Source organism: Labeo rohita, chromosome 9 (assembly GCF_022985175.1).
Source record: "Labeo rohita strain BAU-BD-2019 chromosome 9, IGBB_LRoh.1.0, whole genome shotgun sequence".
NCBI lineage: Eukaryota > Metazoa > Chordata > Actinopteri > Cypriniformes > Cyprinidae > Labeo > Labeo rohita.
The window spans coordinates 40,429,450-40,457,434 of NC_066877.1; the positions used below are offsets into that span (position 1 = coordinate 40,429,450).

Below are 27,985 nucleotides of genomic sequence, written 5' to 3' on the forward strand. Positions count from 1 at the left end.
TGATCTAGAAGCATTTGACAACATAAAAAGATTCTCATCAGTGATGACACACTTTGACTAAATAATGAAACTCAAGTTGCCAGATGTTTATTTTATGTTCAAAAAACTGAAACACAACGTGGCAATGTTTGTGTGGGACCTCATTACAAATTGTGTATTAAAATAAAGTGTTTTCTTTTTATTTTATTTTATTTTATGCAAAGCATGAATTTTGTCAACTATCTGATTTATTAACACACCAACAGGACAAAAAACAACAAACAAAACGAAACAAAAAAAAAAAAAAAAACTCTGCATATACAAGTTCAGTACAAAACAGTTCACGGAACACTATCTCAAACAGGATAAACAATAGTTTTCGTAGGAAAGCTCACGAAATCTGTCCACATTTTGAGATGGTGATGGTTTTCGTGGGTTTCCCCGTCTTTAGTGCCCAGTTCTCCGATTCTCCTCACCACATCCATGCCTTGTTTGACAAATCCGAACGCCACGTGCTTGAAGTCCAAGTGCTCTGCTTTCTTAAGGGTGATGAAGAACTGTGAGGTGTTGGTGTCTCTGCCGCGGTTTGCCATAGACAGCAGCCCCGGCCCCGTGTGCCTCACCTCGAAGCTCTCATCCTCAAACTTTGCTCCGTAGATGGATTGTCCTCCCGTCCCATCCTGGTTTATAATATCGCCACCCTGAGAGACAGCAGGACACAAAGTACACACACTTGAGTTAATTAAATAGCCAGCAGAAACTAAAGCTAGAAGCAGAAACACTGCAGATACTTCAGACCCTCACCATGAACAGCTGTTGGTATCTAGTGTTTGATATGTTTAGCTCATAATGTTCAATACTGACCCGTCTCGCTCCAACCAGATCTCTTACTTTTACCATTCTACTATTACTTTTGTTAATACACTGCTCATAAAAATTTAAGAAACACAGTCACAGTACAACACCAAATCAGTTGAACTTCAGGGATATCGGTCTGTCCAGTTTGGATGAAAGAAAGTGACAACAGGTGCACTGGAGAGAAAACGGCACAACAAAACCCAAGGAGGAAATTATTTTGCGGTTGGTGACACTGAACTAAAGACAAATCATTCAGGAAGGAGCGACTGCCTCTTTTGTTTGGGCTGCAGGTACTGCCTCACGCTACAAGTAGTGAAAAAGACGCTATCAGGTTGCACAGCCAGCTGCTCCATGATGGCACGTCCATACATGCTGCCACAAGGAGGTTTCAAGAGGAGAGACCGGGAGACGAGCCATTATAGGAGGAGAGCTGGACAGGGCTGTAAAAGGGCAACAACCCAACAGCAGGACTGGTATATGCTCCTTTGTGTGAGGAGGAACAGGAGGAACACTGCCAAAGCCTTACAAAATGAGCTCCAGCAGGCTACTGGTCAGTACCAGACTCCATAGGTTGGCATGAGGGCCCAACATCCTCTAGTGGGACCTGTGTCCAGCTAGACTGACATTTGCCAGAGAACCCCAGGTCTGTCAAAGGGTCTGGAGACTGGACGCCCACTGAAACAAAGCAGGGTCAGTACCTGGATGGGAGTACTGGGAAAACTAGGAAGAGGTGCTAGTGAGGCCAGCAGGGGGTGTGGTTTCTAACACCCTAGTATTGGGGACATCAGTGAGTTGATGTTTTGGTTTCCATTGACACATAATTTTGTTCTTAAATTACACAATTCATACAAGTAAAGACTTCCACAAATATTTTCTCTTTCTTGAATAGTCTGTTCACAGAGATGCAGTGTGTGATTTGTGTTCCCTTAATTTGATATAATTTTGTGTATTAAGAGTTGTACTTTTTGTTGATATTTTAGGTTTTCACTTTAACAAAATTATTAGCAATTTCATTGATGTTGTTAAAGTTATTTTTAGTAGGTCTATATGGTTATTATTACTTTCAGTTTTAGTTGTTTTAGTACTTCAAATTAGATAAAAATGACAAACAGTGTCCTAGAAACTACCTGGAATAAAATATGTTTTTCATATTTTCGGTTAATGTTTATTTCAAATAAAGAGTTCTTTTTAAATGGTTGTAGTTATAGATAACTATATTGCTCTACTTCTCAATTGCTTTGCACATCATTAGTGCGATTGCACAAAGTCAGTTCATCCTCACCTGACACATGAAGTCCGTGATGATCCTGTGGAAGATGGACTGGCGGTAACCGAAGCCCTTCTCTCCCGTACACAGAGCCCGGAAGTTCTCTGCTGTTTTGGGCACAATGTGAGCGAAGAGCTCCATGACGACTCTTCCAACATCCTCGTCATCTATGGTGATGTCAAAGAACACCACAGGGTTGGACTCTTGTGAAAGCGCCTCAGCGACGGACATCTGAGCGGCGTCAGCCTGCGACATGCGGCTCTGACAGTTGGTGAACGCTCGTCTGAAGGACTCGGCCAGCTCTGGAGTCTTGAACCTGGCCGCCAGCTGCTCGACTTTCCCATCTCCCTCTGTGTGTGTGGGAAAAAAAAAAAACAAAAAAAAAAAAAAAACATACAGACGTGAAGACAGAAGGGAGAAGGGTGACGTGTGTGAGGTGAGGAGCGAGGCCTGTACCTGAGTAGTCGGTGGCGGTCCACACCAGCGCATTAGCTGAGGTGTTCATGGGCTTGAGCTCGATGCTCTGGCTGATGGTGTGGTTGGCGCAGACTTTCAGCACCTGCTCGCGTCTCATCAGCACGCGGTAGCACTTCTTCACGGGGTGGAAGAGGATCTTGATGTCTCCCACACCGCGCTCCTTCCACTGGTTGAGCTCACGGTCCCAGCGGTACAGTTTGGCCCTTTCTTTGAACAAGATCTCCTCGTCCTCCTCACCAGACTTTACCTCCACCTGCAGGAGCCACGTCAACACACGTCACACCTCCAGAGACATGAAGAGCACAGCTAACAGCATCACGGCAAACGCTCACCTCAGGCAGAGACACGATCGGCTCAAAGTGGATCTCATCATTATGGGGCGTCTCATCATCACTGCCCTCCTCTTCTGCTTCATTGCGTGTTTTCTCTCCTTCGGTTTTTGTCACTGCACTTCCAAAGACTGTGGCTCCTGCGCCTGACCATGTGAAGTTATCATCTGCAGAAAAATAAACACATGATGAAAACATTACACTGCCTATATCAATGCTGACAGCAGCAGTATGCTAACATTTTAGCAGTCTTATGCTAATTCATATTAATGCTGTCAAAGAACTCACAAACAAACAAACAAACAGACAGACATTATGAACTGCTCATTTACAGGATAATGTTTATGCCAATTTTTTTTAAATGTTTCAGATCAGTCACAAGCTTTTAGACAACATGGCTGAGCGCTAAAAAGACACTGGGAAACCTCAACTTAAAGACCTGTGAAATGGACTATTCAATAAGAGAAATCAAATAAAAGACCTTTGGGCTGCTTCTGTTTAATGAATCAGACTGGAGAAAAAAAACAAAAAACAAAAAAAAAACAAAACAAAAAAAACAATGGTGAACAGGTAAACAGACTCACCTTTTGTGCCAAACGCAAATTCACCTGAACCCTTTGCCAGGTCTGCAAATGAAAATTCACCAGCAGAAGCAAATCCAAAAGGCAGACCTGCTGGAAGAAGGCAAACACACGTCAAATGCTAAACAGCATTCAGAAGGTGAAAGATGATCTACAGCTAGTCTGCAATTAACATCCGTAACTAAACTGTAATCTTCATATTGCACGAGGCTGCTTGTGCTGTTTACAGCTACTAAACCTGCCATCAAACCTTCTCAGTGATGTTCTTCTCTGGATCTCACAGCACAGATGATTATTCAGCAGAATAATCATTTTACATTATTTGTAATTACTGGAACTAATATTAGGAATCAGCCTGCTTGAGTGAAGCTTTATAAGGTTGTACTGATGCTCACCTGTGGCTGTGCTGGAGTCGCTCTCACTGCTTTTCTTGGTGGAGAGGTCAATGGGACGGCTGCCGTCAGCCGCCGGTGTGTCTATCTGACGCTCTTCTGTCCTGCCGTCGCTCGTGTCAACAGCTGCTGCATCATGGGAAGGCTTGAGCTTCACCTGTGTATCCAGAGCAAGACATGAAGAACTGGTGCTGTGCTGCAGAACGAACTCACAGCGCTGTGAAGAACAGAAACACACATCACCTGTGCCTGCTGCAGTTTCTGGAACTCAGTGTTGAAGTCTTCTAGTTTCTCGGCCTCTGCTTCGGAGTCGCTGCTGACGCCGCACAGGTAGGTGGGAGGCAGCAGGAGGCGTCTGGCTCTTTGCTCCTCTTCTGCAGTCGGCTGCTTCTCCCATACCAGAGTGACCTCCGAGTCTGCAAACACAAGCATCTCCATCTAGACATGCTGCTCATCACAACACACAACCTTACTGCACATCACGGACCATCAGTCACAGAGCTCATTAACGCTGAATGATAAAACTGGAATTGTGATGCGTCTCAACCATCAGTTGAACCTCACACCACAAACATCCACCAACTCTCATCAAGCAGACCTGATAAGTCCTAATAACTACTAGTCTAGATGACTACCATGATCAGATGTTCCATCTGCTCCATCAGCTTCATCTGCATACAGTTTCCCCTTCAGACTCCTCACTGCGCTTTCAAAGTCCTCATCTGAAAACACACAGTTGTGAATTAGAGGTCGAGCATGTGTCATGACGACTCAGACCGCTTAAGTTAAATGATTAAATGTTGCTAAAGATGTACAAATCAAAGTGTACAGAAGTGCAGCTCTGATAAACCACACTAGACTTTGGTCATTAGTTTTACAGGTGACAGAAAGCAGACTGTATTTATTTGAGTGCAGATCTTACCATCGTTGTCATCGTCGCTGACGTATCCTGGACGGTTTTTGTAGCAGAAAAAAGTAGGAGGAAGCATCAGTCTGGTGGCCAGCACTTCTTGCTCTCTTGTTGGCTTAAGCTCAAATACTAGCTCAACATCACCATCATCATCACACACGTCCTGAGCGCTCTTCTGCTCTGACGGAGAGGAAACTGAGCAACACAAACCAAACAAAAATTAGATTAAATAATGCAACAAAAACTGCTAAAAGAGTAGTTCATCCCAACATGAAAAGTGCCATCATCTACTCACTCTCATGTAGTTCTACAGCTGTACGACTAACAAAACATGACCACTGGGGTCTAAACCACATTAGTCCCACTGACATTATACTGTGCTGTGAAACAAACTCTGAGATGATCTCATTTTGTGTTCCACAGAAAGATGTTGTACAGGTTTGGAAGGATGAGACAGAGTTTTCATGTTTGGATGAACTATCCTCTGGTTGAGTAGCGTTTTCAGAAGCTATCAGAGTCAACACGAGTCAAAGCATGTAGCAGATGGACAAAACTACGCCGGCATTTCCTCGGTCAACACACGTTTCACACCCAACATTAAATCAGTAACTCCACAGACACACACATGCAAACACTCATGCTCTCTATCAAACAGTGTGATAATTCTCACAATGTGAGAATTCAGTATTTAGTACACTGCACTAGAGTGTCTCCCTCTTTTATCAGCACGAGACTTTATTCCCACATTTGCTCAATTATTAGACAGACTGCTGAAAGAAACTAAAAACACTGGGATTGCTGAATTGTAGGTCGACTAAAAATCAAAACTTAAATACGCAAATGGAGTTACTCCTCTTCTACCCTGCAAACGAGAGGCACGACAGAAAACCCACTCCTATTAAAACCGCCTTAGTGTCAGTAGTGCCACTATGCTGCATCAGCGCGCACACACACACACACACTCACAATAGCTAAATATTATTGCATAATTATCAAAAGGAAGGCCTTTTATGTGTTCTTTACCTAACAGTCTTCACATGGAGTTAAAATCCAATAACTCTCATAGATTCAGTAACAGTAGCTGTATGAAGAAGAAACTAAGGAAGTATGGCACTATTATTTGAGCAAACCATGAACCAATGCCTTGATCTACTGCTTGAGCTCACAGAAACCACCTGGCAAAGCAACAAAACAAGTCTGATATATACTTTAAACTGTCCACTAGGGTTGGGTAGCGAAACTCGGTGCACCCTTATGATCTTAATTAACCTTAGGTGCCAGACCAAATCAGAACACAGATTTCAGTACCAACACAGATTTTTCATCAGTTCTATCTGCTGTGACCAGTATGAATGAAACATGTTTACAGCGCTCAATAATGGCCAACCAATCCTATTTTGGGTAAAAATCAGTAAAATAATACTTCTCTTAAAAGAAATTTGAAGTAGACATATGATAATATTTTTTTCCAGTGTATAGGATTTTTTTGTTAATTTGTTTATAAAACAAAACACTGATGTGCCAAGCCACAAGAACAGAGCCAAAAATCTTGGTACTGAATAGTGAGTTAACTTTATTGCGGCATTCCTACCAAAAATACCAACTACTTTGCTGTTATTAGTACTGTAACTTTAGTGTTAAATTATTGTAGTTGGGTTAGGTGGCTTAGGTTTTATTGTGAATTTATGTAAACTTTGAATTTACTTATATTTGTAAATTTCTGCATACTTTCAAAATTTTGTTCAATTTAAAGATTGTTTTTTTTCCTCAACAACAAAAAAAGCTGTACTTTAACATCATCCACCATTGTTTCGTGGCTTTCTTTAAAGTATCAGTTTAGGCACCGTTTAAGCACTGGTATTTAGGGATGGGCGATATGGGCTTAAATATTTAAATCACAATAATTTCTGGTATTTATTGCAATAACTATCGATGACGATAATTCAGGAAATCCTGTTTTGTTTTTTTTTGTTTTTAGAAAAAAGTACTACCTTTTCTATTTTTACCCAAAATAGAGTGTTGTGAGCATTACGGAGTACACGCGTAATGTAATGACTGTTTAACTCACTGGAATGTAAATCCTTTTTTTTTTTTTTTTTTTTTTTTTTTTACTTTTTGTACTGGAAGCTCCTCACACCAAGACGAATTCCTTGTGTTCAACACTTGGCAATAAAGCTCTTTCTGATTCGGAAGCCAGAGGGCGCCCTTGCGCAGAAACTCCACATATGGTTATAGTAGAAGTAACAGTACTGACGACGCCTCAGGAATCTCTAATCCAGTTATCGCTGTAGCTGAATAAAACGCAGATAGTGAAATATTAACTGAGGACACTGAAGACAATAAACATATGATTCAAGGTTTAGACCGATTTTTTTTTTTTTTTTTTTTTTTAAACCAAACCAGTTCTAGTTTGGAACTCCTCATTTAACAATATACTAGTTTCACGTCCGTCTTGTCACTATATTCTGTCGCACATATATTCTTATAGTGGGGAAAAAATGTACCGGTATATCGCAGATAAGATATCGCCCATCCCTACCGGTATTGCTTTAAAAACTATCAACTTGGCACTGGTATTGTGAAAAACCCAATCAATACCCAACACTACTGTCCACCTGCCACAGCTACTTCACCAGAAATTCTGCATTTTTTCCATTCAAATTAATCTGAAACACTATGTAGATGCAGAAACAAACTATGATGAACCAAGACGGGGGGGGTGGGGGGGGGGGGGTGTCAATGCAAGTAATTGAGAAAGTCTTGACTCATACTTAGACAGCAAGAGGTTATAAATTAGACATTTCTTTAGCTTGACTATAATGGAGGCAAGGACGGTGGTCCATCTATGAAAACTACAACACAGGAACGAGATAAGCAACAACAGCTGAACATGTTTAGTAAAACCAAACCTGACCCTACATAGCATGCAGATCCACACACTGATTTGTTAGCTAGTTAGCAGACTCACAAGAACCAACAAGTACACAAAAGCCCAAAATATGCTTCAGATTTCTGCTTGAACAGGCCAAACACCAAATAAAGACTTTATGATGGGGTAATGGGGGTGTAGTGTAAATACTTATTTATGTCCACTTTCTGCAAATCACCACAAGTTACTTCTGAAATCAGTTATTGGCAGTGCCATAATGTTAATACTTCATTACTCATTTCAATTTTACTCTCACAATATGCATTACATTGTAAAGTCTACTAATCTACATGAATACATTGCAATTTCTTAAAGGGAAACCGTCAGTTATGATTTGTGATAATAGCGCAGCCCCAACTCATGTACTGTCCTGTACACAGTGTCTGATCTCTGTAGTCCTTCAGAAAAATGTGCCACGCCTATTTTAACAAATTCTATTTTTATGTAAAACCATAGAGGTCAAGAAACACTGTGGTTAAGACAGTAAAGAGTAACCACATAAAAACTGAACTGTACATGTGTCATAATAGTTCGTCTGTTAGTACAAATAGCTGTATTTGTTAGGGAAAACATCAGCAGAAGAGTCACAGCCAACTACAATACTGGAAAACTGCTGCTACGTCTACAATATATAGCAGAGCTGAAAATACCTGTAACTATATAGCCGAGACAGAAATGCTTGGAAGGGCAAATTCCTTTAATGACACTTATGGTGTCACATTTAAAGATGGGAAATCACTTTACAAGACACTCACTGCTGAGGACTCTGAAGCCACTGGGGCACCTAAATTGTAAATTCTATTTAAGTTTTAAACAAAGGGCTAAAGGTTAGCAGATTTCAGATCATGCAAATGTTTCGATCAAGGACAGAAAGTAATGTTTGGTTATCACATCATTCAAGGTCAGGTCTCCTGGCTCATGCCAGTAAGTCAGTTAAACGGTGACCTGAAATACCTTGGGCTTCAAACTGGGTGGCTGATGTGCAGGTCCAAAAGGCCATAGGATTATTTTTGAAAAGCCTAAAATCCAAACCTAAAAAATAATGTTGTGTTAAAGTTTTTTTAATCCTTTTGTTGAAGGACTTGAATCCATGTCAGCAACTGAGTATACACACACACACACACACACACAAATACTTCCTTGGGAAAAACATACCAATAAACTGCACAATAAGAACACGAATGTTCTCATTAAAAAAGTAATCCAACTACAACCTGAACTAGATATGTGCTAGCACCAACCTTGATTGGACACACCTGAACCAGCTAATCAATTCTTAGGACTACTTTAACTACAGGCAGGTGTGTTTGGAGCAGGGTGATCTAAACAAGAGTTACAGTTTTGTTCATAACTATGGAACACAGAGCATTGCTTACTTCTTGTTGGTATACTGAAAGGAGTCCCAGCTGATGACTGGCTGGTCACTGCTGGTCCAGAGGTTTTCAGTCTTGAGGCACCCGTTTCCTCATCATTTGAGTTGGAAATCGTAACAGGAGATTTTTCTTTTGATGGTGAAGGGCTTCCAAAGATCTTCTGCACAGAGTCTGATCCAAAGACAAACTTAGGAGGAGAGACCACAGTCTTGGTGCATTGGGCGCCAAGCTTTGCCCCAGGTGTCCCATCCGGTTTAGGACTGCTTTCCTCAGAGAGTCCAGTACGTTCTTTTGTGGTTTCCTCAAGTACAGCAACCGCAGCCTTGCCACACAGCGTCTCTTGGGTGGAGGAAGGTACTCGTGCAGAAAACGGGGTGAGCAGAGTGTCTTTTTCCTGTGCAGTCTTTGCCTCTTCGAAGACATCTTTGAAAGCACTTGCAGTTTCCTGCAGTTTAAATCGAACAGCCAGCTGTTCAACCTTGCCCTGCCCTTCAGCAAAATCAAAGGCACTCCAGATCCACGCTTTCTCGGCTCCCTTCATGGGCTCGAGCTTCATGTTGGAAGCGATCCAATGGTTCGCGCACAGTTTGAGGACCTGGTCCCGTCTCATCACAAGTCTGACACGCTTCGTCTCGTAGTGTTGCAGTATTTTAAGGTCTCCTATACCTCGTTCCTTCCACTGACTAAGATCTTTATCGTAGCGGTATAATTTGGCCCGGTGACTGAAGAGGACTTGCTCGTTCTCCTCTCCTGTTGAGACCTCAACGAGATCTGGCAGCGGCACAACAGGCTCAAAGTACTGACCATCTCGCTCTTCCTCCTGCGATGCTTCTTGTTCATCATCTGTGCCAACAGAAGCCTGGCTCTGGTTTAACTTCGATGGAGACTTAGAGGGACTGAGAATAGGCTGAAAACTGAAACTGAAGCCTGTGGTCGATTCGCCAAAGCGGAATAAATTTTTGGCTACCGAATCTGGCTGCGAAGGTGTATCGCTCACAGAGGAGCTGGCATAGTCCTCATGCCCCTCCTCTCGCAAATCGTAATTATCCCATTCTAAAGTGGGTACGGTGCTGTCAGAGTCAAGCTTGACTACAACTGCAGAAGTACTGTGACCTGCATCGCTACTTTCGTCACCCTTGTTCTGGTACGTCAAGAATGATTTGAGGTCCTTAAGACCAGATTTCATTTCTTCAGCTTTCTGTATAAGCTGGGCCGTTCTGCCAGTGTTCATGAGCTTGTGAGGGGTCTGCAAAGGAATATCCAAAAGCAGTCGCTGACACTCCTCGAATTTCAGCTTGAACTCTTCGGCAAGCTCTGGTGTTTTGAATTTTGCGGCAAGTTGTTCCGTTTTGGCATCTCCATCCGAGAAGTCACTGGCCAGCCACATCCAGGCTCGATCCGACCCAGAGAGGGGCTTCAAGTTCATTGTGGTTGTGATCCAATGATTAGCACACACTTTCAACACCTGCTCTCTCCTCATAAGAATTCGCAGTCTCCCGTTCTGGTTATTCTTGAGCAGTTTAAGGTTGCCGACTCCTCTTTCTTTCCATTGGCTTGTTTCCGGGTCAAATCTGAAGAGCTTGATGCGCTGTGAATACAAGACTTTTTCATCTTCTTCCCCTGTCACAAGGTCAACCTTCTCTGGCATCTGAACAACAGGCTCAAACTGAATATCGTCATTCTCCTCGGTTTTATACATTTCATCTTCTTGATCACCAGAGGTGTCGGCCTTGGAGCTGGAATGAAGCTCTTTAAAGAGCTGCTCGCCAGCCCCTGCAAAGCCTTTGAATGTGGGATCTGTCTGGCCAAACTGAAAATTACCTTGTGACTTTGCCAAGTCAGCGAAACTAAAGGTGTCAGGCTTACCAGTAAAGAGTGGGTTATTATCCTGACTATCAGCCTCTACAGGCTGATCTGAGGAACTCGGGGCTGCCTCTTTTTCTTTCTCTTTGTGAAGCTCAGCAATATTTTTGAGGAGGTCAGATGCAGATCCACTTTCTGACTGTCTGTCTGATGGTTTTGCCTCAGATTCTGCAATGCCAAACTTAAATCCGCCAACTGGTGCTGGCATGGAAAAAGAAAAACTGGAACTGCTCGATGACTTTTCAGCCTCAGTTGTGGAGGATGCAAACTTAAAGCCTTCAGAGGATGCTTTTTCCTTACTTGTGCCGAACTGAAAAGCAGGGCCTGGATTAAAATTGGCTTTAAATCCTGTTGCAGCAGGTTGACTACTAGAACTACCAAAACTGAAGGTAAAAGAGGAATTTGATGGTGCAGCAGAGGTCTTGTTTTTCATATTTGGGTTTGCTGTCTGACATGAAACACAATGGCTAGATGTACCTTCATTTCTTACCAGGCAAGTGTCACAATCCCACTGTCCAGATTTTTTAGCAAACATGGCCGCTAACCCACCTGTTTTACAGGGGGCTTTGCAAGAAACGCATTCAGTTGCTGATGCATCATTCCTCACTAGGCAGGTGTCACAGTCCCATTGACCCTCCTTCTTAGCAAACTGAGTACCAAATCCAGTGCCAAATGGGACTGCTGGAGCTGCTGACACTTTCTCTTGCTGTGGTGCATCAGCTTGAATTGTTTTCTTCTCAGCCTGAGCTCCAAAGCCAGCAGACGTCACCGCAGCATCCTTTGACCCGAACTTAAAAGATACTGGTGTTTGAGATCCAAACATGAAGCCCTTCGAGCTGACATCAGTGCTGGCAGTGTTCTTAGAGGTATCTCCAGGAAGTCCAAAAGAAAACAATTTGGCAGGAGGAGCCACAGGGCCAGAGCTTTGGATTTTCTCTACAGGTTTCACCTTTGCTGTAGAAGGAGCTGGAGTGCTGCAGGCCACACATGCCACAGATGTTGGAGCGTTTCTTACACAGCACACGTCGCAGTCCCATTCACCCTCCTTCTTGGAAAACAGGGTTTTGAGATCTGCTTCTTTGGATGAAACCTGAGGCTGTGGCGTTTCGCTTTTCTTTTCAGTCTGTTGGCCTTGTGGGGATTCTGAGAGGAACTTCTGAGCCTCCTCAAATTTGACTTTAAACAGCGCCGCCTCATCTGCCGTTTTAAAACGAATGGCCAGCTGCTCAGTCTTCGGCATTTCATCTGCATAGTCCATAGCGTACCACACCCAGGATTTGTCAGATCCAGCATTTGGTTTAAGGGCCATATCGGCAGTGATATAGTGATTAGCGCAGATTTTCAGAACCTGCTCCCTCCTCATCAACAGACGAACTTTCCCAGAGGTTTTGTGTTTCAAGATTTTGATACTGCCAATGCCCCTCTCTTTCCATTCTTTCGTCTCTGAATCAAATCGGAAGAGTTTTGCTCTCTTGCAGAACATCTCTTCTTCCTCCTCCTCACCAGTTTTCACATCAACCTTATCAGGAAGAGGCACAATGGGCTCAAAATGAGGCCCATCCTCATCCTCTTCCACATGGGTGCTGTCATTGTCACTTTCTCCACTTTTCTCTTCCCGAACCTCTGGATTTCCTAATAGTGGTTTGGTTCCACTTGCAAAGCTAAATCTTTGGTCTGTGTTGCCAAAAATATTCATTTTGTTCTGAGCACCATCAGTAAATGAAAATCCTGCAGCATTTTTACTCCCAAAAGTAAAGACTCCACCCTGACTAAGCGGCTGGTCTTCATTCTGAAGTTTCGGTTCTAACGGCACCTCCACTTTGGGAGGAATATCTGACGTCAGAAGTCCCAAGAGGCTTTCGCTATTTTTCACCTGAGCAGAGGAGAAGGTGAAATCACCATCATTGGACTTAAAATTAGAGTTAAACTTGAACGCAGTTGTTGCTGATGTTGTTGGGGTGGCACCTACTCCTCCAAAGTTGGGAACCTTAGCAGGTTCACTGGTGAACTGTGACCCAAAACTCATCTTGGGGTCGACAGACTTGCTTTCAGTGCTCCTGGACGGCTGTGTGGATGGAACAGCACACTGCTTCGTGAAATATCCAGGCTCTGGCAATGTTGGATTGACTGCAGGCTGAGGAACATTGTGACCGTAATACTCTTCACTGTATGGGGAAAGTATAGATGTAGCTGGTGACTCAAAGCGAATGGGAGGACCAAAGACCTGCTCTTGAGGATACATGCATGCAGGTGTTGACTGGAGAGGTGGGGTGTGTGTTGACTGTTGGTAGGCATACATATGCTGCTGTGGAGGAAGTCGATTCATCCCGTATACTGGGCCCTGCAGAAGCAAACAAACAATACTTTAATATAATTTCTCTGCCCCTTTACTGTAAGGTACAATATAATGTGTTTACATGAAAATCCCTCCAGTACCTTTGTTGGAGTGACATTTGCAGCGGTGCGCAGGAGATACTGTGAATTATACGCTGGAGACTGGTTGTAGTACACAGAGGGACCTGTAGTAGCAACTGAGACAAATAAAAGTAATGGTTTTAGCCATGTCTCAACTACTGTAAACAAGTAGTTCCCTTTTTTTTGTGATGCCCCCTTTGGAAGTAGAAAAATCATGTTATATGTAATATTAATATTTACAAAAATATCACCGATACATACAAATGAACCATAAACAGGAGCCTACAACATTAGCAGTTAAGATTTTACTGAAAAACCGCTGTGCGTTTCAGCTTTATATTCTTCCATTTTTGTGACGGGGGAAAAAACTGAATTAAGTAGGCCTACTGCATAAAACTACATTTAAATATAGAAATATAGTTCTTACAATACAGAAAAAAACATGATAGTGAATAAAAGTATGTTTATTCTGGGTAAACTCCTTTCATATTACTCCTGCAAAACATGGTCACGTCTCTCCAAACCTGAGTGACGTTTTAATTTTACGAAACACATGGATGACAGGATGATAAATGTAACCCTCAAACTCAAAAAGCACATAAAAGCATCATAAAGTGTTGTTTCCAGTATTCTGAATTCATTCAGTTGCTTACGTCTACTGTTGTGAGATCGCCTGTACATTTGAAAGCTTAAAGTGAACAAGATTTGGGGGGCACACTTTGAGAACCACTAGTATACACTTAAAATTTCAAATTTCAAACAATTTATTGCTGATTTGAGAAGCTGACCAGTGAGAGGAACACCATGGAACGTCTGCGCTGCAGGAAATGTTTCCTGAAGTCCTTCTGCAGTATAATTGTCTCGATACATCCTATATGAGGATGTTGTGGCATCTGAGGAATTATTGCGCAGATCATGAACCTCATTCTGTGCAAGACAAAAAATAAAACAGGAAATTAAACACTAAAATTTAAAACCCGTCTGATCCAATTTCACAAGGAGCTGACCAGTGTTACATAGCGCTGGGTATCGTTCAAACATTTTCGATAACGATGCCAATACCGATACCTTGACTTCGATACCGGTTCCTGAACGATAAAATTGGTATCGAAAAAAGTATTAAATCATTTTTAACAAGATTGGATTATCTCAAAATATTTCTTTTTGACGTTTATACAGATTCAAAGACTCCTGAGCCACTGCACAAAGGAACAAAATATATCCAACACAATAAATCAGTGAAGATAAAAGCTCAAAAAGTTTTCAGTTTGGACATCTGTTAGGCTACATTCACACTATTGCATGTTCGTTTTAAAATGCATACCTCAGACAGAATCATAATCTCTATTAATTTTTCACTAATTTGCCGTCTGCCTGTATGTATAGCGTAATATGCCTTCTCTCTTCTGCAATCGCTGTTCTGACTAAGAGGACGTAACATATTTCAACAACAATAAACGGAAGCTAGTGCAAACACTCGCTGGTAGTCGTTTAAAATGAGTTTTGAGTAAAAGGGAAATCTTATTTATTGTCTTATGTAGCAACATATGATCTGATCACGTAACGCACACTTTCACGTAACGTATGGACAGATATGTCTTCTGAAATGCAAGTATGGATGAGGATTGTTTTAATTTTTTAAACAAAAACGCACCAGTGCAAACGTAGCCTTACATCTAAGGGGGCTGTAATGCTTTCACGCTACACTCTCACGAGTGAGCCACATCTCTGAGTGTAACCGGTGTAAACTAGCAGGTGTGTTCAACTTTGTCGCGGCTCTGCGCAGGACCAAGAGAGTTATAGAGAGCAGACTGCTTCGTATGCTTCCGAATCGCTCTCGCGGATGCGCCGCACGAGGACGGTTTGTTGTGCGGGCGCTTAAGCCGCGCTCAAAGTTCAAATTAGTTGAACTTTTGCCGCTGCGCTCTGAAGGGCTGCGCATTCCGCGTTCAGTGTGAAAGCCGCCGATCTGCGCGGCGCCGCTTCTAGCCGAACACCCCTAGTGCTGCAGGCTTATTGGTGCACTGACATTGACGAGATTAACCCCTTAGGTATCGAAGTTTGGCACCAAAAGACAAGAGGTTTTTCGATACTCGCTGGTATCGAGGCATTTCGGTCGGTGCCTAAAAAGTATCGAACTCTGTACCCAGCCCTAGTGTTACATGATTGAATTTTACCCATACCTACATAAAACCACTCAAAAATATTAAAACACTGAATATTATCACCAGAAACGCACTTCCAAAACAACCGTTTACAGGTGGCACTACATGGCTTTTGTTTAACTTATTGTAAAAGCTTATTTTTAAGCCTTTACTAGGACATCAGAGCAAGAGAGACGGGAACAGGACAGACAAAAGTCCTTAAGCTGGGATTGGAAGCTGTGCTATGAGCATTTAAATCAATACTCAAACTGGGTTAACAGGGCTTTACTGTATAAGATTTCCTAGCCCTAACCATTCCCCTTATTTGACGTTGAAAGCTGGTTAATCATGCTAAATGATGAAAAAAAAAAAAATAAAAAAATGCTCACAGGGTAAATTTACATTATGACAAAGCAAAGACTGATGCAAGCTGTTGATGTCGGACTGACCTTCAAGGCCTCGACCTGCTGACATAACATCTGCAGCATTGACTTCTGGTCCTCCACCCAGTGAGGTGGTGTTTTCGGGGAGAACTGCAGAAGGGAGACAGGGAAAATCAGCAACAGTAGACAGCAAGCAGAGTTTGAGACAAAACAGCTGAACCGTGACGTACCACAGATCTTTTGGATGGTGACGTGACACTCTTGGATGGGGATGGAGTGGAGAATTTAACATGGCCTTCAGCGGGCTGACCGGGGCTGGATGTCAGAGGATAGTCCACCTGATCTTCAACCACCTCACCAATATCCTCAAGCTGCTGGTTAACCTCATTCAACAACTCCATCACCTCCTCCATAGATACAGGTAACTTCACAAATACACATACAGACACACCAGCGGTATAACATTATGGAAATGTGATTACAAATAATAGTGGAAAACAAACAAAAGTACTCAAGACAATTTCCTAAGAAGCAGTAATCACAAATTTGATGCACTTTCAAAAAAAAAAAAAAAGCTCATTATTTATAGGGTTGGGCGATGTCGACCAATTTGGCGTCGTATGATGCCTAATGTGAAACATCGCGATGGACGATGGCATCGTCGTCGTGGGGCGGCGGGGTGGGGGGAGGGATGGTTATTGTTAAATAATTCATTCATAACTAATTAATTAATTGTAGCCTACCGTTTCCACTACCTGACCTGCATGGTCTTTGTTTTACCCATAACCAAACCATAAATAAATAAAGATAAGTAACACACAAATTACCACCTGTCAATCACTTTTTCCGTGGGACTCTGGCATGAATAGGCACAGTGATCTGTGTCGTTATAATGGCGTCGACAAACTTGGTTGGTAAAAAAGGTGCAAATTCACCTATCTGGCAATACTTTGGCTTTAGAACGAATGAAAGAGGACAGCCACGAGACACGTCTGAAGGGGTGTGTAGGATTTGCGGTCAAGTTATCAGCGCAATAGATGTGCAGACGACTAATTTACATGACCATTTGCGTGTTCACCATCCCGCGGAACACAGCTCATTGCCAATGTAGAGGACTTCACGGGTCCAAAAATTCGTACCCGAACCCGAAGAGACCCGTAAATTTGTTGCACGGAACCGACCCGGACCCGTATTTAATTTGAAAGTGGGACCTGAACCCGTGCAGACCTGAGAAATGCCTTAAATTTACTACCCGGACCCGACCGTTATTCGTAAATTGGACCCGAACCTGGCTGGGAAGACAGAGACCCGACTGCACCTGGTCAGCACATATTGCACAGCAAACTGCTAACAAGTCAATAAACAAGTTGCGGAAACAAAAAAAAAAAAACAACATTTTGGCTTACCTACTGTTAGTGGCCCTGACTGCGATCAGTCCTCCTTGACACTAACAATTTCGTCCATGTTAGGCTGTTCCTCTGTCTTGCCGAGTGAAAGAACCTTAGTTTATTCATTATTCCAGCTTGGAGCATTTTTTTATTTTATTTTTTTTTTTTCAAAAAAGGCACAGAACAAGAAGTGCGTTACACTTTACTGCGTGCGCAGTGGTGTAGTGGTGTCTGGAGAAGTAAGAACTCCTTATTTATTTAAGGTATTGTTTTCCTTATAATGTACTGATTCAAATTAGTAATCAACAATTAATTATGTTACCACTCTGAGTTACATGCTCTGGCGCATGCAGGCAGAATGTGCTGTCATGAAGCAGGACAAAGCGGGCGCGGGCGCAATCATATTTCAAAGGAAGCCGGCGCCACGGTCTTGCTGTTATGGAGTATTTGCATTTATTCACATGCAATTGGATAAGATATTATGTGGTCAACTGTCATGATTTTGGCTAATGCAAGACACTACTGAATGATGTGCATCAGAGTGGATTTAGAAGTGAGTTGCACAAATCCGGCTGCGCTGCACCATCGTGCGTGTTCAAAATGTGCGTCTCTTCTTCAGTAAAAGAAAACAATACAAAACATATGCTTAAAGCTCCACCTAGTTAATCTTATGAAGCTTAAAGGAGGAATTCACACGAGACAGCTTGATATCGTCCGCTTGCAGTACTAACATTAGCTTCGCGTCACGCATGTTTTTCCCCCCCACCTTATTTCCCGCTCACACTTTTCTCATCCTAATTTTACAAGTTGAAAGTTACAAAACACACGCAAAGTGCTGACCGACACTGATCACTGGCGGGTGCGATGTTCTCCGATCGATTCGGGTATTACACACAAATGTTAAACAGACCCAGGACCCGAGGTAATAGATTGGGACCCAACCCGTACCCGGCTGACCATTTCAAATATAGACCCGAACCCGTACGGGTCCCGGGTCCTCGGGTCTCGGGTCCTCCATGAAGACCTCTATGCCAGTGTCATCATCACTGCGGGTTGGTGCTGCGGCGGGGGCGGGGCGGGGCGGGGCGGAGGATCGTGATGTCTATCGGCCATCGGCGATGGACGATGGCATCGTCTATCGACCCAACCCTAATTATTTATCATAATGATTCAAACCTGTAATTCCTGAGTCTTCCTGATAAAGTTTCACATACCTTCTCCACATCCTCTGCATTGGCCTGATAAATCTTGGTCAAGTATTTCCTGAACTTCTGGAGGAAGTTGGTGCACCTGCCCTGAGTTTCCTCAAGCCCGTTTCCTGCCTCCTCTGACAGCCTCTGATAGATCTGTCAAACAACAAATGAGACTCGTCAAAAGCTAGTCAGCAATCGTCATTGTGGATGTGCTGAATCGGAGTCAGTGTGACTGCGCCGTTACCTTCGCCAGATGCCAATTAGACGACATGCTGTTGAGTTTCTCCAGCTTCACGATGGCCTCCTCAGTGTTGCCCTCGATGTCAAGGAGTATGGCGAAGCTTATGTCAGCATCTTCCTCATATACTCGGACCTGAGAAGGCTAATGTCCAAAAAAACATTAGAGACAATACAATAACAGAAAACAAAGACAGAAGCAGGATCATCCAAACAGCCGAAGACAGCGAGGGGAGATACCTGTATGTCTCTGCTCCGAAAGTGCATGAACAAGGGCTGGAGGGGTTCAGGGATGCTGCGTTTGTGTCGGATCTTCTCCAGCAGGGGCAGCACAACCTTCCAGTAGTGCACACTGCGGCCAGCATAGTCCTTCTGATCGTAGTAGGAGTTTACCCGCTCAGCCTGACAAACAAACACACACACACACCTTACTGCTAGCCTTCTGCAGCTCTGATGAAGGCACATTTTTAAACTACAAATGAATCATTTTTTCTTGACAAAAACATGTTAAAGCATTGAAAACACTCTTATTTGTCCAGTCTTTTTACAGCAATACTATGTAAGAAATTAAGTGCATGACAACAGGTAATGAGGGCAGTGTTCATCAGGATAGATGTGTATCAGTACGTACTGCGTCAGTGAGATGTTTAGCCCAGTGTATGAGCAGCGCCGGCTGAAGGCCGTGTTTCTCTCCGGCACGAAGTGTGCTAAGACCGTGCTGAACAACCAGACGCAGTTTAGCAGATGTACCGGGCCTGTAAGACACAGAGAATGACACACACTGCGGTCAGGACGACATGACGTCACACACACACACACACACACACACACACACACACACAGAGACAGAGAGAACTTGGGTGGCATGAGGAGTCACTCACGGCGCTCTCTTGTGAATCAGGCTGTAGACGGCATCCCACCACTCTCTCTGCCTGTCAGACGACAGCAGCTTCATGATGTGCAGCGGCAGACAGCGCGGCTCGTGTGGCTGAGAGCAGGACGCCATCTTCGCTCTCTCCTGTAGCTGCGTCTGACTGCAGAACACCACGCCACACACGAACACCTGCAATAACACACAACATTAAAGGCCTTCAGTTTGTGGAAAAGAATCGTATTTCCCCCTTTGTCTGAAGCTCTGGATTACAGGTAATAGTATTCAGTTTCTTGCACAGAGTGATGATTTCACTTCATAAGACTGCCTGATATGCTTTCATAATCCTTAAATGCAAAAAAAAAAAAAAAAAAAAAAAAAAAAAAAAAAAAAAAGTGTACAGGTTCACTAGAGACCCGAGGTGTGTAATAGTGCAAGTATATTTTCTGTGTGCAAAAATATGAAAATATCTGATGATTAAATACATGCAATTCACCTTCAGTCCTTGAGATGGTACTGTCTGATAGACCAAAATGATGTAATGTATTACTCGTAATTGTGGCAGGCATAAAACAAAAGAATATCAGCAGCAAAATTTGAATTGGTTTAAATGGCTTTACTGCAGAGCAATTACTGTATGCAATAAAATATAAATGTCACTGTCATTTGATGGTGGATGTGGTGAATAAGTTGCCAGTGATCAAAATAATGATTTTGAAGTCACTGAAAATGATAGTTTTGTAAATATGATTGAGATCACGAATATGAGCCAGATGCTAAATGTACAGTGGAAGTGCGCTCTGACAATATCAGCGATGGTATAATCATCTGCTCGAATTTGAACTCTAAGCTTCAAAAGATATCTAAATATGCTTAATTTAATTCGGCTGTAATTGTTCAAAATATCAAGATTCTTTTTGCTTTTGCAGCAGTTAGAGATCCATCCATGCTGGATATGTAGGTCCGGGTCACTAAAGACCCGAATATGTAAATGTGATTGGCGAAACAAGCAAGCATTTAAGGGTTAATTCTGAAAAATTCATTTTATGAATACCCAAGAAGCACGGTTTCAGCAAAAAAAAATAAAAATATCTTCACATCACATATGAATGAACCTCCAACATCAGCTAAACACCTGTGTCAGACCCAGTTCTTGTTTCACACAGACCAACATCTTCCTCAGTGGAATACAATGTCTCATTCACAGAAAGACTGCCTGAGGCTGTGAACGCACCTCCAGGTCCAGCAGGCAGATGGATTCAGGTGCATTGGTGTCCAGTTTGGAGGTCTCAAGTGTGAGGCGAGGAAAGAGCTGCTTGACCCAGTCCTGAAGATTCACGCTTTGACCCATGAGCGCCCACTGTAGGCCGAGCCACGCCAGTTGCTGCAGATTGCCCGCATGCAGCAGCACCACTCCTGTGGCACACACACATACACACACACAAAATCAGCATCTACAGCAGAACCAACACACACTCATGCTCCCATCTGACACTCACCGCTGTCCCACTTGGCCAGATCCATGGCTTTGGGCACCTGTGCGCTGAGGATGTGGATGTCATCGTTGCAGATGAAGGAGAGCTGTCTCTGCTTCTGTGCGCCAAACAGCTCATCAAACAGATGGCCCGGGCTGCTTCGGTTCCCGAACGCCTCCACCACGTCCTTCAGCAGCTGCTCCACGTCCCGGCTCAGATTCAGCAGCATGTGACCCGCCTGACTCTGACGATCACAGGCCAGCAGCTCCAGAGGCTCATGGGACACCTGCTCACCTTTGAAGCTCTTGGCTTTGGGTCTTGGAGACTGAGGGGGAAACAGATGAGACACTGTAACGTGGAGGATCACACGGGTCCGAGCATGTCAGGAAGAGGAAATGGCATACCTGATAGGATATGAGATAACAGAGAGTGGCCAGATCCAACACGGCCCTCCACTGCTGCGCCCCGTCCTGCGCCCTCTTCAGCAGCAGCGTCCCGGCGTACAGGTACAGGTGTGCTCTCATCTCCGTGAACACCTCCGCCAGCTCGTCCACTGTGTTTGTGGCCGTGTTCTTCAGAGCCTGCATCGCAGAGTCAAAACTGCACCACAACAAAGACAACGATGACCATTAGCAACAACAACGTTAACGTGACATCCAATCAGTGTGGGAAATGAAGGAATTGAAGTTAACGACAAAAATTATTATTGCTGTGGCTGTTTCATATTAACACGTGTTCATTTTTTATATTCTTTTGGGTAAATGCCTTCAGTCCTCTCAAACTACTTTGGCTGAAACACATTCTGCAGCTGAAGTTCTGGGGCATGATTAATTTCCATATAGAGTGACTGTAAATGTGGTGTGCTGTGCTAACAGTGACGTGTTTGTGTGTTATGTGATGTACCTCCAGAGTGCAGCGGTGCTCTCCTCACAACCCTTCAGTGCCAACGTCAATCTCATTCGCCTGCAATGCGCCAGCAGCAGCTCTTTGTGAAACTTGCGTGATGCTTGTTCGTTGACGACACGCTCGGCTGGCGGACGTACTCCTGAAATACAGCAGAGTGAAATGCTACAAATCATGCAGTACAAGTACACAGACCACCAGGAACATCACTTCCCATGATCCCCAGAAACCTTTTTATGTAGGGGTGTCCAATATGACGATTTTTGATCGTGGACGATAAAAATGTCTCCACGATCTGCTTTTGAAAAAATGAATTAAAAAAAATAACTGTGTACTGTATAACACAACATGCATTCACTCACGGGACACTGCACTTATTTCCAATCACAAAAGTACATTATTTGCATGCGCTTTAAAGCCTTGCCGGTTAAATAACGTTATTTCGTTCTCATTCTGGCATGCGTTTCATGAGTGCATACACCATATGGCTAAAAGTCTGTCAAACAGCATCCGATAATTGAACTAATCTATCTTTCGCATCTGATTCACTAATACTGTCAAAAACACACAAAGATTACATAAACACAGTTGGTTAAGTATAATTACTGTACTCACATGATGTCCCAAACCTTTATTAATTTTTGTTTAATGATGAACACAAAAGTAAACAATAATAAATAAATAAATAAATAAATAAATAATCATGACATTTTTGCCATATCACCCACCAGTGTGGGGCGAACGATCCCTTTAAATGCAAATCAGCTAAAAACAACCAATGTTAGAATCAATGGAAAAACTGTCAAATGATAAACTGACACACAAAGAAGGGTGATGATGTACCTTAAGGGTGTCGACCAACAGCTCATACCACTCCAGACAGTCTCTCAGGACACCGGCCTTCTCCACAGCGAGGCAGTGTTTGACGGCGTCCTCGTGTCGGCCCTCTGCGCTGTAGAGCTGCACCAGCTTGCAGTTGATGTAGGTGTCTGCGGGCCGCAGCTTGAGCTCCGAATGCAGCAACTCATACAGCTGGTTAGAGCCACTTCGAGCGCTCAGAAGCTTCTCCTGTGACAGAAAGGACACGTGAGACGCAGCGCAGTGGACGTCTGCAACTCTTTAGCTCAAGTGACGCATGCACTTACCCTCAGATTGAAGACGGTGGGATGTCCCGGCAAAAGCCTGGCTGCTTTTTCCACCCAGAACTCGGCTCGGCTGTCATGATCAGGTTTACCGCACAGCAGCTCAGCCACCTTCAGGACCAGATCGTGCTGAGCCGGATTTAGATCCAGTGATCGCTAAGAGTCAAACAAACATCATCATTACATAAAGTGTACACATCTTACTCAGACTTCAACAGTGCACTGAAAGGTAAGTGACACATTTGACAACAGGATACAATGACACTGAAAACGGAGGAAGTGACAGTAACTGGGAAGGTGAATGCAGTAGATGCAGGTAAATGAGCAGCTCAGGATCATCCAGACAGATGAAGCGTCTTACAGTCTGATGTAGAGGCGTTTCACAGAGCATCTGCAGGACTTCAGTCACACTGTCTTCACACTTTCATCAAGTCATTCATAACAGAACAGAATTTTCAGTTCTCTTTAAATGATTCAATGCGAGTTGCTGTGAGATGCTGAAAGCATTAGATCATGAGCTGTTCACGTGTAAATGAACTCATTTTGTTACAATGGACTATACGCTTCATTAAAACACACACAGACTGCACCGCGTCAGACGAGAGAGCAAGAAAACGACCTGTTTGCAGGGTATCCAGACCCAAAAAATGAGCAAACAAACCACTTCAAAGATTTTATGCATCAACATATTGTACGTATTCCAAAACAGATGATTTACGTATGATCACATTCAACTCAAGAGCTTAAGATTGTGTTTTAGACGATGCTAAAGAACATGTGAGAGGAAACAGAGACAGTCCAAACCTTATAACATCCCACAGCCTTGTCCGTTTCGCCGTCATTCTCAAACAGCTGCCCGAGGAACTTGTGGGCTTTAGGATCTTTCGGCTGGATGGTTAGATACTCCGAAACATGTCTGCCATTGAAGTGTGTGAGAGAGAGAAACACATCAGCTCCTCTGAGAGGAACCAGACATCAGCCAAAGCAGCAATAACACAGAAACGAGCCTACCTTTTAGCCAGTTCATACTCCTTGGCCTCATAGTATAGTTTAGCAAACAGAAATCCTTTGACAGGCTTCTGCAGAAACACAGCAGATCACAAAAATCACAAAATACCACTGCAAACCCTAATGATCACTGTAATGGACCGAAACTATATCCTGCTAATTAGTTGAAACAAACGAGCGTTCTAGTTCATCAAGTGCCCACATCTGTTTGGTTTAGTTTAATGAACTGCTCTCTTTAGTAAAGTTCACAGTGTGGGTTGACTTTAAAATAGACATTAAACATTTTTTTTAACAAAATTTTTACTTTAGAGCCTCATTTTTCATTTTCATTTTTATTTCGAACAAAACAATTAAAAAACAAACAGATACACATAGACGTGTGTTGCCGTGCCAACAAAAAACATCCCAAAAACTTAATACATTACTAAAAAAGTGTCTGAAAAGGAGCGGGATGAAGCTAAAGCTTAGTTTTTCCCACCCCCTATACAATTCATGATATTTTACTTTGTACAAATCCTTTTTCTGATAAACAGATTTACATTATTAATCTGTTCATTATCTAAGCAAAGTTTTATATTCAAACGTCAAAAGTAATTCAGAAGAAACCATCGTATATTACATTTTGTAACACTGATCTTAAAGTGTACCCTTTTTAATATGAGATAACAAAATAGGAAACGTATAAAAACAACACAAATGCTAAAGCTTCTTAAAATTCTGTAACTGCCCTAACGTATGGAACTCTTTTTTTCCGGCATTTATTTATTTATTTTTTGTTGCTGTTGTTGTTCTGTTTTGCCTGCTTTCAGATGGGCAACGTTGCAGTGAATCATCATCTTTAAATAATAACAATTATCATACAGCTCTGTGTTTATTTGACTATAAAATCAGTCTCAACGCTGGTTTCCAGAGGGAACTAAAGTTCCAGACAGACAGTGAGAGTTTGTGTGATGTTTTCTCAAAAAGTAATTCAGTAAAGTCGCTCTCACGTCTCGAGGTGTTTGTGTTGTTCTGTCAGCGTGATACCGGTGCTGCGAATGTTTGAATGTAAGTTAGCGACAGAAGGCATCCGGTGATCGGTTAATGTTACAGATTTACAGGCATTAGGCCTGTCATGCTCTTCTTACCGCTTTCTGGGAGGGCGAGGCGCTCTGAACTGTAGAAATATAGCGCTCTACGTCTGCTTTAGTCCGTCTCATATCTCCTGTGACAAAGTCTTCGTCGTTGTTTTAAAAGTTTATCATTGAAACGCGGATCAGCCCCTCCGACCACTCTCTGTTCACGCGCGAATAACGTATCATCGAACGGCTCGCAGCAATGGCGCAATTTCCGTTCTGTCCTCTTCTTCGTCAATGGCCGTTCACTTCTTGGGAGCACTACCGCCACCTACTGTATAGCTTACATGGGTTATGAATCTGTATCGGCTTTCACCAGCTAAAAAATGGTTTTAAGTCAGTCAGTTCTGTCTTTTGCATTTCCCAACATTCATTTTGCCATTAATTGTAATAATCCAGTGAGATTTTTGTCTGACAACAGCCAGTGCTCCACAGAGATCTGATCTCATCATCAGTCTGTCTGGAATGACATGAAGAAACAATGCTGTAAAATGAGCATGCTGTCAGAAATAATGTGATAAATAGATTTTCTTTATCAATTACCTTCTATTAACTAAATGAAATCAACATTTGGTGTGACCATTCTTTGTGTTTAAAGCAGCTTTCGCGTTAGGTGCACTTGTGCGTAGTTTTGCAGGTAGGTGTCTTGAAGCATTTTGGAGACGTTGCCACAGTTCTTCTGGATTTAGTCTGTCTCATTTTGTTTCTTCATGTCACTATCCTGATATGTGCAGGTACCCAACAAAAGTATATTATCATGCTCTCTACTGTTTATCTGTTCAGCAGTGTATAAATCTCCAATCGCAGGTCTCTTCTATCAGTTTTTGTCAATGAAGAATCAATAACAATCCCATTTGGCTTAATCTGTTCAACTCATTGCAGTATTACAGCAGTTAATTCTGCTCAGTATACAGACAATGTGTCACCTAATCTTACACTTATTTGGTAACACTTTACAATAAGGTTCATTAGTTAATATTAGTTAACTACATTAGTTAACATGAACTAAGAATGAGCAATATTCTACAGCATTTATTAATCTTAATGTTAATTTCACCATTTATTAATGCATTATTAAAATCACAAGTTGTGTTTGTTAACATTAGTTAATGCACTGTGAACTAACATGAACTAACAATGAACAACTGTATTTGTCTTAACCAATGTTAACAAAGATTTATAAACCCACACATTTAAAATTGTGTGTGCATGTACAATGATTCTTATCACTACCCTGCAAGTTACGTTACCCCAATATATCATAGCAAGCTTTTCTCTTCTTAAATCTAAAGGCATCTAAAGGGCTTGATCTTATTGCACCACAGCAGATTCTAAATGCTCTGGACTGTGTTATTCATTTTCTTCAGTTCTGATTTAGCTCCAGCCCCACTGTACATCTCTTCTTCCTAAAACCACTCTAATCTGATGATAATATTTCTTCTTTCTCCATTACTTTGCATAATGTAGATGTAAGGGCAATTGGCCTATAACTACTAGATTTTGTTTCCCTGGTTTCACTACTGGTCTCACTATTTCACTTTTCCAATCTGTGGGAATGCCTTCATTCCATATATGAATAAACAGATCCAATAATGCTTCAATGGCTACCTCTGGTATGTTTGATCATGTTTCTCCTTGGTGTTGTATTCTTTGAATTGTTAATGGCTATTTTTAACTCAAGAATTAAAATGTTAATCAATATTACTATCAGCTCCTTGTTTTTTCATACAAACATTCCCAGGTATTTTGCTTATATCTCGTCTTCTTTTTAAGGACTTATCATCCAAGTTTTTAATGCAATTTCTTTTCTGTCTTCTGCTGCTGCTGCTGCTGTGTAATGGTGCTTGGCAAAAGTCACGTTTGCATCTCTGCCGCCTCCTGGCCTGGAGCAAGAAGCAGCATCTTCCGCTCTCAGCTGGCGAATAAACATATTTTCGTCAGCCACTGAGAAAGAAAGAAAGAAAGAAAAAAAGAAGATTTGTGGACTCTTATGTCAATATTGTCAGGTTATATACAGTCATGGCCAAAAGTATCGGCACCTTTGCAATTCTCTCAGAAAATGCAACGCTTCTCTCAGAAAATTGTTCCAGCTGCAAATGTTTTGGTATTCACATGCTTATTGTTTTTGTTTGCACTGCAACAACACACAAAAAAAACAGAAAATAAAAGACAAACTTGATACAATTTCACGCAGAACTCAAAAATGGACTGGACAAAATTATTGGCACTTTGTCAAAATTGTAAAAAATAATTGCTTTTCAAGCATGTGATGCTCCTGTAATTTGTATTTAGACACACCTGTGGCAAGTAACAGGTGTGGGCAATATAGTAATCACACTTACAACCGGTTAAAATGGAGAATAGTTGACTCAACCTTTGTGTTGTGTCACACTGAGCATAGAGAAAAGAAAGAAGTGTAAAGAGTTGTCTGTGGATTTGAGAGAAAACATTGTGGAAAAACATGGACAATCTCAAGGCTACAAGTCCATCTCCAGAGATCTTAATGATCCTGTGTCCACTGTGCGCAATATCATCAAGAGGTTTACAGCCCACGGCACTGTAGCTAACCTCCCTGGACATGGACGGAAGAGCAAATTTAATGAAAAAATTATAACGAAGGATTGTTCCAATGGCGGATAAAGAACCCTGATAAACTTCCAAACAAATTCAAGCTGATCAGCAGACACAGGGTACAACAGTGTCAGCTCACACTATCCGTCGCCATCTGAATGAAATGGGACGCTATGGTAGGA

At 42.4% G+C, this 27,985-nt stretch overlaps 2 protein-coding genes across 2 annotated transcripts in view; both read right to left on the reverse strand.

Moving 5' to 3' along the window:
* Positions 1–65: 65 nt before the first annotated feature.
* On the reverse strand, positions 66–25,438 carry ranbp2 (RAN binding protein 2). The gene is given in 30 exon segments (XM_051119646.1): positions 66–427; positions 429–680; positions 2,120–2,454; positions 2,561–2,834; positions 2,914–3,077; positions 3,495–3,584; positions 3,887–4,040; positions 4,127–4,299; positions 4,519–4,605; positions 4,806–4,988; positions 9,099–13,299; positions 13,395–13,489; positions 14,162–14,300; positions 15,967–16,050; positions 16,131–16,325; positions 18,503–18,634; positions 18,726–18,863; positions 18,959–19,120; positions 19,350–19,473; positions 19,600–19,781; positions 20,824–21,005; positions 21,089–21,389; positions 21,469–21,664; positions 21,968–22,082; positions 22,085–22,109; positions 22,811–23,035; positions 23,113–23,265; positions 23,914–24,025; positions 24,121–24,188; positions 25,245–25,438. Coding segments are annotated over 30 exon segments (8,670 nt in total). The 5' UTR covers positions 25,317–25,438; the 3' UTR covers positions 66–370.
* Positions 25,439–26,293: 855 nt separating this feature from the next.
* Positions 26,294–27,985, reverse strand: part of LOC127171172 (E3 SUMO-protein ligase RanBP2-like) — a 35,576-nt gene continuing 33,884 nt past the window's right edge. Inside the window, exon 20 of the mRNA XM_051119654.1 lies at positions 26,294–27,176. The gene's annotated coding sequence lies outside the window, so the exon portion shown is untranslated. The remainder of the gene's footprint in view (positions 27,177–27,985) is intronic.